General features: G+C 56.0%; 2 protein-coding genes and 1 pseudogene across 2 annotated transcripts in view; 2 read left to right on the top strand and 1 right to left on the bottom strand.

The window, feature by feature from the left end:
- LOC137464121 (zinc finger protein 850-like) overlaps positions 1–11,076 on the bottom strand; it is a 242,347-nt pseudogene extending 231,271 nt beyond the window's left edge.
- LOC137464127 (zinc finger protein 850-like) overlaps positions 1–18,478 on the top strand; it is a 263,388-nt gene that overhangs the window by 209,897 nt on the left and 35,013 nt on the right. The window lies entirely within an intron of this gene.
- The window catches only part of LOC137464150 (class II histocompatibility antigen, B-L beta chain-like), a 124,739-nt gene continuing 107,879 nt past the window's right edge, over positions 1,619–18,478 (top strand). The window contains 5 exon segments of the mRNA XM_068175478.1: positions 1,619–1,788; positions 2,253–2,522; positions 3,073–3,121; positions 3,123–3,334; positions 3,909–4,015. Of these exon segments, the coding sequence (XP_068031579.1) occupies positions 1,680–1,788; positions 2,253–2,522; positions 3,073–3,121; positions 3,123–3,334; positions 3,909–4,015 (747 nt within the window). The 5' untranslated portion in view covers positions 1,619–1,679.

Here is an 18,478-nt window from a genome sequence, read left to right as displayed (position 1 = left end):
TTGCCCAGGGTCACCAGGGGGAGGACATTGGTCCTGGGGACCCCCAGGGGAGCAGAGAAGGGGAACCCCTGCGACCCTTGGATTGGGGAGAGAAGAGAGGGGTGATCCTGGAGCTGGGGGAACCCCGGCTGGCTGGAAAGGGGGGGAGCCTGGAGAGGAGGGACCCCTGGGACCCCTGGGACCTCAAAGTAGAGCATCAGGGCAGAAGGGACCCCATGGACCCCCAAAAGCCCTTGGATCATCCCTAATCTAGACGCCGGAGAAGGGGGAACCCCTGGAGCCATTGGACCCCCATCATCCCAAGGAAAGGAAACCTCTGGAACCCCAAAAGTGGAGAGATCAGAGATCGGGAAGTCCTGGGAGAGTTTTTTTGGGCTGAACCTTGATATAGTGGAGATTTCCATGGACACAAGACTCCTGCTGAGTTCTAGGGGTGGTCTTGGGCAGTGAGGAGCCTCTTCTCCAAGGTGCTCCTACCTTGGTTTTCCTTAAACCAGGATCTGTCATTCCCAGGGTGTGGCTGGATGGAGAAGGAGGAAAAGCCCCGAAGATCCTGCAGGAGGAGGGGCTGCAAACCCAGCCCAGGGAGCTGCAGGGAGGAAAGAGCTCCCCGTCCTGAGCCAGGAAGGCAGCCGGAGATCCAGCAGGAACATGGAGCTGGTGGAGAAGCCTCATGGCAGGGAGAAGCCTCACAAGTGCTTGGAATGTGGGCAGGGTTTCAGCTGCAGCTCCAACCTGGTGGAACACCAGAACACCCACACTGGGGAGAGGCCCTGTGAGTGTGGGGAGTGTGGGGAGAGCTTCAGTGGGACCTCTGACCTCACCAAGCACCACAGGATCCACACTGGGGAACGGCCCTATGAGTGCTTGGAATGTCAGAAGAGCTTCAGGTGGAATTCAGAGATCGTCCCTCACCAGCACTTCCACACCAGGGAGAGGCCCTGTGAGTGCCCCGAGTGCAGGAAGAGCTTCGTGCGCTGCTCCAGCTCCATCCCCCATGGGAGGATCCACGTTGGATGATCCCCAGTGAGCCCCGTTGGGCAGAGCCCCGGTGACCCCGCTCTGGGTGATCCCGGTTGGGTGGGGGGAAGGTGTTGGAGAGATTTCTTTCCCCTCTCCTTGTCCTGGTGTGATTTGGTTGGTAATAAATTCCCTCCCTGTGACCGGGCTGGGTCTGTTGTGCCCGTGCCGGATTTGCTGAGGGATCTCTCCCGCTCCTTGTCCCCAGGCAGGAACCCTCGGTTCCATTTGCTGTCCCTGTGCGGCTGCGGGGGGCAGGGACAGAGCGGCTCTGGGGGGTGCCTGGCATGGGGCCAGCGTCACCCCTCGCCACGGGCACCCCTGAGACCCCGCGCAGCCGGGCACACATTTCTGGGCACAGCTGAGCTCCCAGCTGCGCAGCGCCCCAAGGCTCCCCGTGCCTGGAAAAGCCCCAGCCGGGGCTGCAGCGTCCCGGAACCGCTCAGCCAATCCAAACGCAGCCAAAACGCGCTGCAGCCAATGAGAGCGCGAGGAGTTGAGGAGTCATCGGTTGTGTGGCAGAGCCTCGGCAATCGGTGCCCAAAAGTGCTCGGAGCCAATGAGAGCGCGCGGCGCTGCTGAGCCCGCGCTGCTCCGGACTGGTGCTGCCAGCGCAGCGCGGCCGCTCTGGGGCTGGTGCTCCCTGGGCGGCGCTGGCCATGGGGCGAGTGGCGGCAGCTGGGGCCGTACTGGTGGCACTGGTGGTGCTGGGAGCCCCCCCGGCTGCGGGCGCGGAGCTCTCGGGAGAGCGGGGGGGGGCGGGAGGCGGTGGGACAGGGAGGAGAATGGGGAAAAGGGGGCGGTGGGAGCCCGAAATTGCAGGGGCAGGAGGAGGAGGGGACCCCGAAAGGAAGAGCGGGAGGGGCTGAGGATTGGGGGCAGGTGAGGAAGGGGTGGGAGAGGGTGGGAAAGTGGGGAAAAAGGGAGAGTAGGACCCCAAAACTGAGCGGGAAGGGGGGCTGGGCTTTTGGGAAATTGTGTTTAAAAGGTTGGGAAAGAGGAAAAGGAGTAAATGGCACCCCAAAACTCATCTGGGGAGAGGCTGAAAGTCGGAGGGGAGAGGATGTGAAAGGGGAAGTGTGGAAGGGTGGAAAAGAGGAAGTGGCAGCTCGGGCAGGAGGGATCCATGGCGGCCTTGGGGCACAGGGGGTGCGGAGTGGGGATCCGGGGTGGATCCCGGAGCTCTGGGGCTGCTGGGGGGGCACCCCCGGACCTGTGTCCTGCACACACAGGGGTGTTCCCGTACGTGGGAAAGTCCGAGTGTCACTTCATGAACGGCACGGAGAAGGTGAGGTACCTGAGCAGGTTCATCTACAATCGGGAGCAGTACGCGATGTTCGACTGCGACGTGGGGCACTTTTTGGGGTTCACCCCCTATGGGGAGACAGCAGCCAGGTATTGGAACAGCGACCCAGACGTTATGGAGCAAAAAAGGGCTGCGGCGGACTGGCTGTGCCGGTACAACCACGAGTATCTCAGCCCGTTCCTCACGGAACGCGGAGGTGAGCGCGGGGCAGAGCGTGTCCCCTCGGGCCCTGCCCTGGCAATGACCCTGGAGCCCCTCAAAACCTCCCTGGAATCGGCCCAGAGCCCTCAGCCCTCCTTGTGCCCATCCCCGAGACCTTGTGTCCCTGCCACTGACCCCCCTGGCTCTCCCAGTCCATCCCAGTCTCTCCCAGTGCCTCCCGGCTGTCCATCTCAGCCTAGCGTGGTGCTGCCGCCTCTCAGCCAATCAGAGCGCGTGTCTCTGATGACTCATCAGTTGCCAGGCAGACCCGCAGCGCCGAGTGCCCCGCACTGGACTCGGCCTCCCAGTGCCGCGCACTTCGTTCCCAGTTCCTCCCAGTGCCGCCCCAGTCCCTCCCAGTCCATTCCCAGTTCACTCCTAGACCTCCATCCTCCCTCCCAGTGCCCCCCATTGCCTCCCATCTCTCTGAGTGCCACCCCAGTCCTTCCCAGTCCATTCCCAATCCCTCCCAAGGCCACCCCATCCCTCCCCTCTCTCTCCCAGTTCCCCCCAGCTGATCCCAGTCTGTCCCCGCTCTCTCCCAGTGCCCCCCAGCGTGTCCATCTCGCTGGTGCCCTCGAGCTCCCAGCCGGGGCTGCTCCGTGATGGATTTCTACCCTGCCCACACCCAGCTGAGGTGGTTCCAGGGCCAGCAGGAGCTCTCTGTGGAGGCCACCGACATGGTCCCCAACAAGGACTGGACCTACCAGCTCCTGGTGCTGCTGGAAACACCCCCCTGGCGCGGGCTCACCTGCAGCTGCCAAGTGGAGCACGTCAGCCTGGAGCACCCCCTGAGCTGGCACTGGGGCACGGGGGAGGAATTGGGGGCGCTGCCAGAGCCACTGGGATGTGCTGGGAGCAACTGGGAGGGAGTTGGAGACAGCCTGGTTTCAGCTGGGAGAGGGGCTTGGGGGAGTGGAAGGGCTGAGAAGTGGTTTGAAGGATGCTGGGGAGGGTGGGGTGGGATTCTGGGGGTCCTGGTGGACACTGGGAGGGAGTTTGGAGATGCTGGGTGAAATTGGGAGGGATTTGAGTGATCCTGGAGGGGATGGAAGGAGATTGGGGATGGCTAAACGAGGCTTGGGATGAAGTTGGTTCTGCTGGGAGGAGACTGGGAGGGGTCTGGGTGAGTCCTGGTGGGGCTGGGAAGGGACAGGGAGAGGGTTTGGGGGTCCTGGGGCGGTGCGCGGCGACTGGAAGGGGGCTGTGGGATTCTGACAAGAATGGGAGAGGTTTCCGTGGATCCTGGGGAGGTTGGGAAGGGATCAGGGAGAGGTTTCAGGGGGTCCTGGGTGGGCTGGGGGTGACTGGGAGGGTGCTTAGAAGGGCTTGGGGTGTGTGTGAGAGGTTTTGGGAGTCCTGACCCCTGCAGACACCCCAGAGATGCCACTGGATGCCGCCCACAGCAAGATGCTGACGGGGATCAGGGACTCCAAGTTGGGCTTCATCTTCCTGGCACTGGGGCTCGGCTTCTACCTGGGCAAGAACGTCAGGAGGGTCCCGGGGGTCGTGTCCCACCTCCCCCAGAGCGTGTGTGCTCCCCTGGGGCCCCCAGCCCGGTGTCACCCCCTTTTCTCTGCACACAGAACTCCTGAGCCGCCAGCGGCCGCAGCCCTTCCCCATGGCCTCGGGCTCGGCCAGGACCCCCCGCTCAGTCCCCATGCTGATTTTTGGGGGGTCATGTGTCCACCCAGCCCACCTGCTCCCAGTGTTCCCAGTAAAGCTTCCCAGTTAAACCCAGTCCAGTTTATGGGGGGCAGTGGGGAAGGACTTGGGAGGACCAAACCTGGGCACACGGAGGGAATTTATTACCAACCAAACACAGCAGCACAAGGAGAAGGGAAAGAAATCCCTCCAACACCTTCCCCCCACCCAACGGGGATCACCCACAACAGGGCTTATCCACGATGGAGAGACGGGGACAGCCGAGTTTAGACCAGAAGCCAATTTCATTGAGGGTACCAGGTGTTTATACAGGGTTTTACTTGTGTGGTGCTCAGACAGGGCTCGATGTTTGCTAACAATTTCCCATTGGTTACACATTCTTCATGACATCACGGCACCTGGGAACATTATCTTATCACAAAGTCTCACAACAGGTTGCTTGATCAACTCTCTTCCCTCACTCCAAGCTCTTCGTTCACTCGAGGCACTCGCAGGGCTTCCCTTACTGGTGCCTCCGTTGGTGTCTGGTCAAGGTTGAGCTCTGTGAGAAGCTCTTCCCACACTCCCCACACTCGTAGGGCCTCTCCCCGCTGTGGATGCGCCGGTGCACGGTGAGGTTGAAGTTGCGGTTGAAGCCCTTCCCGCAGTCGGGGCAGCGGAAGGGCCTCTCCTCTGTGTGAATCCGCTCATGTAGGAGGAGATTGGGGCTGGCCTGAAACTTCTTCCCACACTGGGGACACTCGTAGGGCCTCTCCCCAGTGTGGATGCGCTGGTGTCTTCTCAGGGCAGATCTCCACCCAAAGCTCTTCCCACATTCCAAGCACTCGTAGGGCCGTTCCCCAGTGTGGATCACCTGGTGCTGGCTCAGGCCAGAGCTGTCACTGAAGCTCTCCCCACACTTCCCACACTCGTAGGGCCGTTCCCCAGTGTGGATCCTCTGGTGCTGCATCAGTTTGGAGCTGCAGCTGAATCCCAGCCCACATTCCAAGCAGGTGTAGGGCCTTTCCCCAGTGTGGATCACCTGGTGCCGGGTCAGACCAGAGCTGTGCCTGAAACCCTTCCCACACTCCCCACACTCGTAGGGCCGTTCCCCAGTGTGGATCCTCTGGTGCTGGATAAGGTGGGAGCTCTGGCTGAAACCCTTCCCACACTCCCCACACTTGTAGGGCCGTTCCCCAGTGTGGATCCTCTGGTGCCGGATCAGGTGCGAGCTCCGACTGAAGCACTGCCCACATTCCTTGCACTTGTGTGGCTTCTCCCTGCCATGAGCCTTCTCCACCAGCTCCGTGCTCCGGCTGGATCTCCGGCCGCCTTCCTGGCTCAGGGGGGCTCTTTCCTCCCCGCAGCTCCCTGGGCTGGGTTTGCAGCCCCTCCTCCTGCAGGATCTCCGGGGCTTTTCCTCCTCCTCCATTCAGCCACGCCCTGGAATGAAAAATCCTGCTTTGTGGAAAAAACAAGAGAAGAGCAACTTGGACTGGAGGTTCCTCCCTGCCCTACTTCATTTCAGGAAGTCATTGGGAATCTTGTGTCTGTGAGAACCTCCAAAAGACCAAGATTCACCCCAGAAATCCTGCAAACTTCAAGACACAGATCAAAAACTCCCCAAACCTCATAATTCAGCAAAAACCAAAACCTCCTTCAAAAGATAAAGATTCAGCTGCCACATAAAACCAAAGCACCAACATTTAGCCAAAGCAAGCTCAGAAACACCAAGATTCACCCCATGAATATCCTGGATCCCCCTCCACAGTCACCTGCTGCATGTGGGGGGAGCAGCGCTCCTGGGGCTGGGGGGAGGCTGCAGACACAGGGAGGGGTGGAACCTTGTGCTGCTTCCTGTTTCTGCTCCTCCTCCTCCTCCTGTGACTCTGCTCTTCCTCACACTCCTCTTCCTCCTGCTATTACTCCTTCTCCTGCACAATCCCACCTTCTCCTGCCACGTCCATCCTTTGACCATTTTGTTCCTCAACCCTGCTTCTCCTTCCCTTCTCCTCCTGCCCCCAGGCCCAGCACCCACTGCCGGCTCCCTCTTCCCCCCAGACCCACAGCATCCCAGCGCAGGGGCGGGGATGGAGCTGGGGCAGGTCGGGCTGGGGCAGCGCTGGGCTCTCGGCCGCTTCCGCCCGCACTCGGTCCCCACTGCAGCCGCTCCCGCCAGGACAGCGCGGGGGGGCCCGGCCTTGGCGCTGCCCCACTCCCACCTCCCCAAATTCCCCTCGCGGGGGCGATGGGGCCGAGGGGGGGGCGCAGGTGGGGTCCAGGTGGGGAACGCTGGGAGCTGCGAGTCTGCCTGGCAACTGGTGAGTCATCAGCGCCGTGCGCTCTGATTGGCTGAGCTCTGCCTGAGGGCTGGGGCTGCAGCAAAGAGGGGACACCCTGCTCCAGGGGGGATGTCCCGAAAACGGGGGACCCCCATGAAAGGAACAAGAGGAAAGTGTCTTTACAAACAGATGCTGTGTATCTGCTCCGAGACAGGGCCAGGGACCTGTACATAAGGAAGTGACAGGAGAAGCCATCGGTTTCAGGAAATGTTATCAATTGATGACACAGACTGCTGCTCAGCCGAGGTCCTGCTCAATTCATGAACTTCCCGAAGAACAACAAAGACTTAACAGAGCCAGGAATATCCTCTGCTATACAATAGTATGGTGCATATGAAGGGGGTATGTAGCAGGTGGATTGGGAAGTCTGCACCTCTCCAGTACTTCAGCCAGTGGGGAAAGGGAGAGGGAGATGGGGCCAGGAGAATTGGGATGAAAAGGAGGCTGTGTCCTCCAACAACTGCAGAGATCCCATGGGGAATGTCCCATGGCCTCTCCCATTTCTAGGATTGAAATTACTTTTACAGGACTCCTCTGTCTGCTTTGTGGACAGAAACCTCTGCTGATGTCAATTTTCCCACACACCCTGGGGCTCATCCGGAATTCCTTCCACCATCCGGGGCGGCGGGCAGGGAGTGCAGCTGGAGGTGCCTCACCCACTTTGGGTGATCGGCTCCCTTGGCTGGCGGCGGCACCGGGGATCGATTGGGGACCCGGGAGTGACCAGGAGACAGACGAGGGACACATCAGGGGGGTCTGTGAAGAGTCAGCAGGGAGAGAACACTGAAAATCTCAGCAGTGAGTGCACTGGGATCTTCGGGGAGTGAACATGGCAGGGCACCCAGGGAGGGGAGAAAAGGGAAAGCCAGGGAGGGGTCCTGGCCAAAGGGATGATGATCACAAAATGTCTCTGAAGGGTCCCTTGGGAGAATGTTGAGGTAGTTTGCACATTCCCCCAGAGGTAATTAACGACATGGACACCCAGGGGGGCAATAAGGGAAGTGGAGAAGGGATTTGGACAACAGGGGATGGATGGTGTTGGTGTGCTGGGAAGGGATCGGGTGAAGGGCAGTGTGCAGCAATATGGTGAAGGCAAGAAGCAGCAGGAGGAATCTATGTGGTAAGAAAAAGGATGGTGGAAAAGAGGAGGAAGAGAAAAATACAGAGGACTGGGATGTTTTTCAGCACTGTTCTATGCTCCGAATTTGCCAGGTGATCCAGATCCTTTCCATCCCGGGTTTCCCGGAGAGGAAAAGAAGGAGGTCAGGATGTCAGGGGGTTTCTCTGTGGTGGGCAGCGGCAGCACCGGGCGCAGAGGTGCGGGACCGGGAGCACGGGCTGGGGGCCTGTGGGGAGCTGCGGGGCCGGGCCGGGGCTGTGGGGCAGCCGGGGCTCAGCGCCGGGCGCTGCCTGACCCCACCAGCCCCGGGCAGGGCCGGCAGTGGCCCCCGGCCCCCAGGAGCCTGCGGGACGCCCCGGCCGCTGCCCGGCCCCGTGGAGCTGCCGGCCCTGCCCGCCGGGGGGGCCGCCTTTGGACACTGCGGCAGGACAGGGACCGGCTCTGGGATACGGGCTGGGGAGGGGACCCTGAGCACAAGGAGGAAAAAAAGCAACGTCTGGGAAATGCAGATTGTACATGGAAGGATCAGGATTTTCTATTAAGCATTTGCTTTGGGTCGCTGGAGAAAGGAAAGATTTTGCACAAAGCTCAGCAGCTCTCAGAGGATGAGCACCCACAGGCAGTGAGCGGGGCTGCAGGAGTGGCAGAAGGCGGCCCTGGAGCACTTGGGCACAAAGGCACAGCAGCTGAAGGCAAGAAGGGATGAGCAAAAGGCCAAGCTGAAGGCAAAGGCCATGGCACAGCTCCTACAGCCCCTCAGGGATCAACCCCAGGGCCCAAGGGGGCCCCAGCACCCAGGGGACGGGGTCGGCCACAAGCACCTGGCAGAGGCATTGCCCTCCTGGCCAGGGGAGAGCCCACCCAAACAGCCCCTGGGAAGGAGTCAGGGCTGTAAACCAAGATGCCATGGGTACGGCTTTTGCCGTTGGCTTTGGCAAGAAGAGGAGCCAGACCCAGGGCAGATATTCAATTCTCTCCCTTGCAATTGATCTTGGGAATTCCTTACCCTGGTAATTCTCCACCCAGTGCAGGGTGGGGATAAGGGATGTACATTTAAAGCAGTCTGTGGCCAGAGTCCTGTCTCTTGTGAAATCTCTCCCACAGGAAGCTGGGCTGGCACAGAGCCTGCCTTGGCACTTTGCTGTTCCCAACATCCAAGCAGGACATCGGGCCCTGCCTAAGGAGGCCAAAGCAGCACCACTGGTGGCCAAGTGGCGTGGCCCATGCCAAGTGTCCCTGAGGCCAGAAACAGCCCCCAGCACAGCTGAGCACGGGGGGACCCCTCAGCCTGGGCTCCAGGGCTCTGAAGCCCCGGAGATTTGCACTTCCCGCCTGCAGCAGGAGCATGGGAGGCCCCCACGGAGCCTGCACTGAAGGCAGCGCAGCAGCAGCCAGGGCTCCACAGCGGGGCAAGCCCCTGGGCCTGCCCACACATCCTCTGCTCAAATCCTCTGCCTGGGCACCCTCCTTGGGCATCTCCAGCCACCGGGGCCAATCCTTGCTGCCACTGCTGCAGCTTCAGTGCTTTCTGGGCCTGCACTGCCACAGCTGCTGCCGAAGACAACGGCACAATTCCACTCTGGGTCTCAGCCACACTCACACACTGCGCTGCCTGGGATTGCACTGATGGAAAATACACCAGGTCATAGACTTGAACATTTCTAACATTTTCTCTACTCAGCCTTGGTTTGCCTTGGCCTCGGGGAAAGAAATGGTTAAGGTTTTTTTAAGGGATGTTCCACCACTCAGTGGAGATGAGTTTAACATCTCAACACACTGGGATTGGCCCAAAAGATTCCCACAAAGATAACGCCCAGCAGCAAACAGCAACCAACACCTACCCCAGACACTGCCCCCGGCAGAGCTGGAGACACCTGCTCTGGAAAAGGCTGAGAAGGAAATCCAGCAGTTCCGACCTGATGAACAGCAGAAGCCAAGAAATCCGGGTCCAACAGGAACCCAAATACTAAAAACTGCACAACTTGAAACTGTAGAACATTAAACCAATGGATTTAGATTGGTTCAGACTGTATCAAGTTTGGGAAAAATCCAGTTAAACCCACGTGTCATGGAACGATTTTCTCTGCACAGCCGGGCTATGTGGGGATGGAATGATTTCTGTGGCACATCCTGGCCAGAATCAAGGAATGCCTTGACTCTAACACTAAACATATTGGTGGAGTTTTCCTTTCTCCTTCACATTCAGTGCAAAGTTTATAGCAGTAGAGTATTTTTTGTAATAATCCTACTTCTATATTGCCGGTTAGGTTTGGGCCAGGGATGTGAGAATGAGTTTCTACTCCGAGGAGAAGTAGAAATAACTTAATTGCCTTGGAATTTATTTGTGTATGTTTGTGTGAGAGATACCAAAATTTTGGTCAGGGTTTTTCGACGTTCACCTTTAGGCTGCATTTTGCAAAATTAGAAGAGATTTAAAGGTGACCATTTAACTCATAAACAGTAAATAGTTGATTTGAAGGAAAAATGAATAAAGCAGCAGGTTGTGGGGGGCACACGTGAGGCTGCTGAAGGCTGCTCTGGAAGAGAAGCTGCATTCCAGGCAGCCAGCAGAGGAGCTTTAGAAATGCAAATTAACACTGCTGGGGCAAAGTGGGGACAATGGACCTGCCTCTTCTTGCCTGGGGCAGGAATTGGGCTGATTCCCTCTGCCCCTCACCCCAAGCTCTGCCGGCTGGCACAGATGGAATCTGCACAGCTGAAGGCAGAGCCCATGGTGAGGATCTCTGACACTGCAACAGAAATGGGTGAAGCTGCAAAGGGAAACAGCAAATGGAGAATGCTGTGAAAACTTCACTAAAATAAGGGGGGATCATCCCTGTGCCCAGGCGGATCGGGAAGTCTGAACCTTCCAAGTCCCTCAGCCAGTGGGCAAAGGCAGAGGGAGATGCGGCCGGGAAAATGAGCATCCAAAGGAGGCAGCGTGCTACAACAAGGGCAGAGAGCGCATGGCAAATGCCCCACGGCCTCTCCCTCTGCTCAGCAATCGAGTCACTTTGACAGGACTCCTCGGTCTCCTCTGGCCACAGAAACCTCCGGCGACGGGAATTTCCCCGCACGGTCCCGGCCACGGGGCAGCCACCTCTGACCCACCCACAGCAACCGGGACGAGCCAGCGCTGCTCCGGCAGCGGCTCCTGCCCAGGCAGCGGCGGGAAGGAGACCGCGGGCAGCCGCTCCCGCAGCGCCCTCAGCCCAGGGCCGGCACGGGCCGGACACGGCACCGCCAAGCCGCCGGAGCCCCCTGCCGCCCCCTCCGCCCGCAGTGAGCCCCGAGCCCCCGCAGAACCCGGCGCGGCTCCCACCTGCGCCGGGGCCGCCTCCGAGCTCCGCCAATGCCGCCTCCCCGCGCTCCGGCCGCTGCCGCCGCTCCCGGGCCCGCACAGACGCTCCGCCAATGGCGCCGCTGCCGAGCCAGGGCCGCCCTCAGGCCGCCAGCGGGGCCGTGCTTCGCCCCGCTCTCACCAATCAGCGCGCCAGAACCGCGACTGACGGACAGGGAGGAGGTGGCCTCGGCAGGAGCCGCCCCTGCGGTCCGGGTGCCTGCGGCCACCAACGAGGAGGAGGCGGCTACCGGAAGGGGACAGCGCTCGGAGGTGGCCCTGGGGCCCCTGGAGCACTTGCTGGCCGCGTGGAAAAGAGCCAGGTGTTTCGTCTGGGGGATGTGTCGCCGGCTCGAGGCCATCGAGGCCATCCTGCAGGGAACAAATGAGGCATCCCCCGATGTCCTCAGGGACTTGGTGGCCAAGGCGGCCATGGCCGAGCGGCTGTGGGAGGCCAGTGCCCGCCTGGCCACTCGTCACCTGCTGGGGATACTTGGGGACATCTGCAGGCTCCTCGTGAAGCCCCCGGTGGCTCCGGTGGCCCCAGTGGCCGCACAGTGGCTGAGCGGTGCCAAAAAGCCATCGCGGATATCCCGAGGCTGCTGCAGGGACAGTGATGTCACCGCAGTGATGTCATCAAAGTGATGACATCATCGGGGACATCGCTGCAGTCACTTGTCCCCTCCCTGCGCGGGCTTTGAGACACATTTGGGAATTTTCTGGGAATTTTCACCAAAATTGTCCCAAATGCTGATGGGAATTCCTGGGGTGACATCACTGGGGACACTTGGGGACATTCTGAGCACAATCAGAATGCTTTTGCATTTCTCTGTTGGCTTTTGCAGGTTCCTATTGACCACGAGCATTTTGCTCTGCTGCTCAATACTGATATTGATTATTGATAATTCCTTGCAGCTGCTCGCTGGCACAATAAAATCTCAGTGTTTGCACGGACAAGTCCAAGGCTGTGTGAACTTTCTGCCAGGTTTTGGGAATCCTTGACTCTGAAAAACGCCAATCACTTGTTTTAAATTTTTAAAAGCTTCATAGTAATAAAATAGTCATAAAAACAGGAATAAAAGTGAGAGCAATGACAATTTGGACAATCAGAGTTAGGACAATAAAGGACAATAAAAAGCAAAGAATTACAGACGTCCGGGTAGGTTTGGGCACTAAGCCACAAAAACATGCCTGGCTAACAAAGGGTTAGCCCTTAAAAGCAATAGCCTGTTGCACATTCAAATATCTCACCCACGGTGCATAAATTCTTTTCAAACAAAGGGTGTTCTCTGCTTTTTGTCAGCTTTTTCCCCTCAATCCCGGTGGCTCATTACAGACAGAGGAGAGGTGTAAGAATGTTTGTCTTTTCCCAGAAGGAGGCAGTAACTCTTGCTGTTATCTCCGTGCGAAGAATTTCTTAATTATCCTACCCATTCCTTGAGCTGGTTACAAACAATATCTTACATCGCATAGTTTCTATTTTGACATTATGTCATAACCCAAAACTGCATTTCCCACACCACTTCAAAAGGATTAATACAGTTCTACAAAATAACTTTGCAACACAGCACACAGAGTATCCAAGTTAATATTTGCCAAGAGCCGATCATTCAATCTGCATTTTTCACACTGACAAATCCATTGCTCACATCCCTGGGCCCCCCCGGTCCCGGCGCTGCTCCCGGGGGTCCCGCGGCTCCGGGGGCTCAAAGGGGAGGGGGCGGAACCCCCGTGATGGGTGGGGGGCACAAAGGGGGGTCCGGGCCCGGTGCTCGGGGGGGTCGGTGCTCGAGGGGGGGTCGGGGGCACTGAAGGGGGTGCGGGTGCGGTTTTTGGGGGGTCCCGGTGCCCGGGGAGGGGGGGTCAGTGCTCAGCAGCGGGGGCTGCCTGGGGGACCACCCGGGTCCCCCAAATCCCAGCCGGGTGTGAAAAACAAAGTTCACTCTTGGAGATCTGTAAAAGTTTGATAAGGGATAAAAAAGGGTTTTGGCGCTCGGCCAAAGAACCCGCCCTTAACTTAACCCTTCGTTCTCCGGATCCGGTTCCACTGCAGGGCTACAAACACATCCCTGAGTTTTGACATTATTCAAACACTCCTGGGAGCTTTGGATGTTCCAGGAACTCTTGTTTGGTTCTCACCTCTGACTTGTCTGCAGGACATTCTGCAGATTAAGTCAATACATTTGATTTCTTCTCCTGGTTCCATCCTGTTGTTTCAGAGCCCCTGATAAATTCATAAACGCTTCTCAGGTTTGTGTCACTGTTATCACCTGCTGAGGCTGGTCCACAGATGGGAGAAACAATGGAATTGTTTTACACCTGAGTCAGCCACACAGAAGCATTTTAACATTGCATAGTCTCTATTTCAATATTTGTTATTGATCTATTTCATATTCATCTATTTTTAATATTTTAAGGCCTAGGAGAGAATATCTATTTGTTACTCTAGCATTAAATTGGTTACACGGTGCACACATAAACGGATTGATTTTATTGCACCAGCGAGCAGCTACAAGGAATCATCAATAATCAATCTCAATATCAAGTACCAGAGCAAAGTCCTTGTGATCAATAGCAACGCGCAGAAGCCAGTGCAGAAATGCAGAAGCCAATTATTCCATTGTCATTCATAACCCGGCTCTGCTGCAGCCACAGCAGAAAGCTGCCTCTGCTGCAAGGCACCGAGGGGGTCATTCACCCCCTGACCCGCCCCCGCCTCCATGAGTGTCCCCAGAGCGTCCTCAGAGTGTCCCCAAGTGTCCCCAGTGACGTCACCCAGGAATTCCCATCAGCATTTGGGACAATTTCAATGAAACTTCCAAGAAAATTCCCCAAATTTGTCTCAAATCCCATGTGGGGAGGGGAGAGGGGACAAGTGACAGCAGCGATGTCCCTGATGATGTCACCATCCCCAATGACGTCACAGTGGTGACATCACTGTCCCTGCAGCAGCCTCGGGATGTCCTCTGTGAAAAATGCATATTTTATGATTGGCTTTTCTCAAATATTAAATTGAATACTTGTTGCAAGCACATTTCTCTCTCTCAGGATTTTTATAAAGGTGCACAGAGAGAAGTGAAAGAGAAAACAATTTCTATTTCTGCTCCTTGTTTTTCTCTTGTGGAATGTGTTTGGAGAGTTTTTTACCTGGAGCAAATGCCTGGTTGGATCACGGTGGATTGTTTGGGCCTGATGGCCAATCGGATCCACCTGTGTCTGGGCTCTGGAGAACAGGGTCACGAGTTGTGAGGGAGTTAGATATGACAGTTAGAGAAAGCAGCATGTAGTTTTTAGTATCCTCTTTTATATAGTATATTGATGAATCACAGCATAATTATAATAAAGAAATCATTCAGCCTTCTGAACTAAGTCAGACATCATCGTTCTTCCCATTGGGTTCGCCGACATCGACAACAAATATTATATGTAATATATTGATTAGAAGTGCTGTATTAACATTTTGATAGAATGGTAAATGTAGTTTTGTAGTTAAAATGAAGCTTTAGTAGTTAAAGTAGAAAATGTGTATGTGTTTTTTTTAAAAATAATGAGATACTGGCTTCGAGATAACAGTCACAGAACACCCAAATCTTCCAGAGAAGAGGAATTTATGGGTTTCTTATCAGAAGAAGGTAATTTCTTCAGGCCTTGCTCAGATTGGAAGACGCCGTGGGGATTAAAAGAAGGAGTTGACATATTCCAGAGAGAGTTTCTTATTTTAAATAGAATGTATGCATAACCATGAAGTATGTATGAATATGCAACAGTGAATGGATCTTAAGAGTTATTCCTTTGTTCACAAAACATGCCTGTCCTAGCGTAAGTGCCCGAGAATATCCAGACGTCCGTAATTCTTTGTTTTTTATTGTCCTGTAATAAAACGAACACTAAATTTTTATTACTCTAATTGTATTACTATTTTTATAACCATTTCATTATCATTAAACTTTTAAAAGTTGTAAAAACAAGTGATTGGCGCTTTTCCCGCTGCAGCACTTATTAACATTCTAATGCAAAACACGTAGCATCCACTTCAATACTTTGCAAAAGCCAAAACTATAATGTATGTTTTTCACACTGTCCACAAACTAAAATATCATCCATGAATGATGTTCTGAGGATTTGAGCAACACAGGGGCCAGGGCACTGGCCACAAAATGCTGACAAATTATACTACAGCAAAAGTAGTTAAAAATCATTACAAACTGTACTGTATCAAAATCGTTTAGATTAAGAATAAGTTGCAGAAGTCAAGACGAAATAGCAAAAGCCACCAACTACATAGTTCTTTATAACAAACCCAGGGCAGGTTTTTCCCTTGCTCGGAGAACTTGGGCCTTCCCCGGGCCCCTTCTGCCCTCTTGCAGAGCCAGTGGCATTTTCCACCACCCACAGTTTGTAACCAAGAGTCGGGTGCAGCCGAGAAGGCTCCAAGCGCCTCCTTCCAGGCTGACTCTGCAGATGCCGAGGCTGCTCTGGGCTCTGCCAGGGCTCTGCTGGGGCTCAGCTCTGGGCGAGGCTGGGCCCGCTCTCCCCTCACATTGCTCCGGGCAGCTGAGGCACACAGGGAGAAGGAAGGGACACGTCAAGGGAGTTGAGGTTTAAGAGAGTTTTTATTCAAAAACTGCCATACCAAACAGGCTGTCATAAGAGCCATAACAAACAGGCTGTCCTAACTACCTTAACCAACTAGCACTGCTAACTACCATAACTAACTAGCACTGCTAACTACCATAACTAACTAGTTGTCCTAACTAACTACTGTGACTAGAAGCTGTCCTCCAGTGCTTCATCTCCTCCTCTGCTGCCTCAGTTGCTTTGCTGCAGTGATCAGAGGGGTCAGGCTGGAGAGAGGCTTGGCTGATGATAAAAATGGGTGCTGCCCAAAGGAGAAAAAAGAAAGAAATGAACCGTTACTTTCCAGAGTCAACTTCCTCACAGGCTCTGTTGCAACAGGACAAAGGGAAATGGTCTGAAACTCAGGAGAGGGAAGCAGGCTCAGATTAGGTCTGAGACAGAATTTTTTTTAGCGGGAGAGTGGGGAAGCACTGACAGAAGGTGCCCAGAGATGTGGGAGGTGCCTCCTCCCTGGGAACATCCAAGCTCAGGTCAGGCAGGGCTCTGAGCCACCTGAGCTGCTTGAAGATGGCCCTGCTCGCTGTGGGGCCCCAGGTGCAGATGACCTCGAAAGGCCCCTGCCAAGCCAAACCAGGCGAGGATTCTGCTTGCTTTGCATGTGGAAAGCAGCGAGACCGGAGACCATCGGAGGGGGCCCCACAAGAAAACCCCTCCCTGGCGCTGCTGCTTCCCCTGCAGCCGCTTGGCATTCACCTGCAGCAGCTCCTGGGCAGACCAGCGCCGCTCCTCGTCCGGCTCCAGGCTGCACTCGAGGAAGTCCCGCAGCAGAGCCGACAGGCGCCTGGGCTCCTGCAGCTGCGGGGTCCCGTTCTGCCGGATCAGAGCGCGAGCCTGCAGGAAAAGCAAACTCAGCGCTCTGCCAGCTTCCTTCCCACTCACAAGTGCTCACATCGACCCTGGCTTCCCAGCCCCAGCTCCATGGGCACTTTCCTCCCTGGCAGAGATGCTGCTCACAGCTCATTTTTCTATGCCAACCAAAAACCCCAAACTTTGGTGCTGCAACAGCCATTGTAAAGAGCTGGTGCACTTGCTTCACATTTTCAGGTCATCCTCACAGCCAGAAGAACTGAAACAACGTAAATCCCTAAGCAAATTGTGTCTGGAGACTGCAGAATATGTGTCTGTGTTGAGGCTCCAGTCCTCTGGGAATTCCCTTCCCCATGTGCAGAAACCTCCAGCTGCTGCTCCCAGTGCAGGGTCACCCTGTGCTCACAGGCCTCTGCAACCACGGAGAATTGGCCTCTTACCATGGCCCTCGTTTCCTTGAAGTAAGGAGGTTCTCCTTCCACCATCTCGATGGTCACAATTCCAAAGGACCAGATGTCCACCTTGGGGCCGTAAGGAGAACTGGTGACAACTTCTGGGGCCATCCAGTGAGCAGTGCCCACCATGGAGCTGCGCTGGTCCTGCTCAAGGCTGAGCTGAGCGCTGAGGCCAAAATCAGCTGAGGACAGAAGCAAACACTGTCAAAGGCAGCTGGAATGAGGAAACCAAGCACAAAGACTCCCCGCTCTCAGTCTGAGAATGCAGCAGTGAAGTCAGCTGGAAAAGTCCTCAGGGCTGTAGCCAAGGAAAGATGGAACTGAACTGGACCCTTAAAGAAACCCTCAGCTTTCGTGCAGTTGCTTTTACTGATTCCCTTGCAGCTTTAGATTCCAACTCCTGCCCCTCTGGGAGGGCCATTGCCAGAGCAAAGGCACCCCTGACAGCCTGCTCCTCTCCTGAGCTCTCTGCAGGGTCAGCCGCTCTCAGCTGGCAGCAGGGGCCGGGCAGTGCCCCCAGCAGCCCTTGTGGGGCTCTGGCCGTCACTGGGAAGCAGCCCCACAGCCGCTGGGAGCGGGAGCGCCGTGCCTGGCCAGGAACACCCACCCAGCTTGACAGAGCCGTCCATTCCCAGAAGGATGTTGGAGCTCTTCAGATCTCTGTGGATCACCCGGTTCGAATGGAGGAAATGCAGGCCCTGCAGACACTGAGAGAGAACAAGAAACACGAGGGTAAAAACCAATGGCCGGAATATATCACACAAGAAAGGACAGTTTAGAATTCTGCCAGCAGCGACTTTGCTGTGACAGGCCAGGAGTGCAGTGCAGACAAGCTCCAGGCAAACGGTTCAAGGCAAAGCTGAGAACAGCACATCAAATCCAAAACAGACAGAGAGTGCCACAACAGCAGGAAAGAGAACAAGAACAGAGTAGAAGTGCAGTGCTGCTGGCAGGCCGTTCACTGCAGGCGCTCTTTCTTCTCCAGCTCATAAAGACAACAGAGAAACAAAGCCCTGAGCATGGAGCCACTCCTGCTCTCACGCCCTCTTGGGAAGGACGATTGTGTCCAAGGCATGGCAGTCACAGGCAGGATCCCTCACCTCCCGACTGACAGCTGCCATCTCTCCTTCAGCCATGCGTGTCTGTCTGACAACGTCCTGCAAAGTTCCTCCATCCATGTATTCCATCACCAGCCAGAGATCTCCATCGACAAGGAAGCTGGAAGAGGAAAGCAGTGGCATGGAGACCAATGTGCAGCGCTCAATTCCCCCATGGAAAAGCCTGGAGTGGAGGTTTGTTGCCAGGTCACTTGTCAATGAGGACAGAATCCGATGGAGAGACATTCCTGCCAGACTGCACAGCCCTTGGGATCTGCACAGTCTAAAGGAGGAGACCCCTGTGAGAAAGGAGAGGCCTGAGATGGCAAGCAGGTGAAAAATGCAGTTTAGCAAAGGCCCAGATCAATGTGGAACCACAACACTGGCCCCCAGCTGGTTCAGCTTCTGAACTCATCAGTTCCACCCTTCCCTGCAGAACAAGGCAACACAGCTCCCAGGGTTATCCAGGGGAGGAGGCCGGGCAGCACTTGGGACAGAAGGGGTCAGA

The sequence above is a fragment of the Anomalospiza imberbis genome, chromosome 37 (genome assembly GCF_031753505.1).
Source record: "Anomalospiza imberbis isolate Cuckoo-Finch-1a 21T00152 chromosome 37, ASM3175350v1, whole genome shotgun sequence".
In the NCBI taxonomy this organism is placed as follows: Eukaryota; Metazoa; Chordata; class Aves; order Passeriformes; family Viduidae; genus Anomalospiza; species Anomalospiza imberbis.
This window is presented reverse-complemented; position numbering and strand designations above follow the sequence as displayed.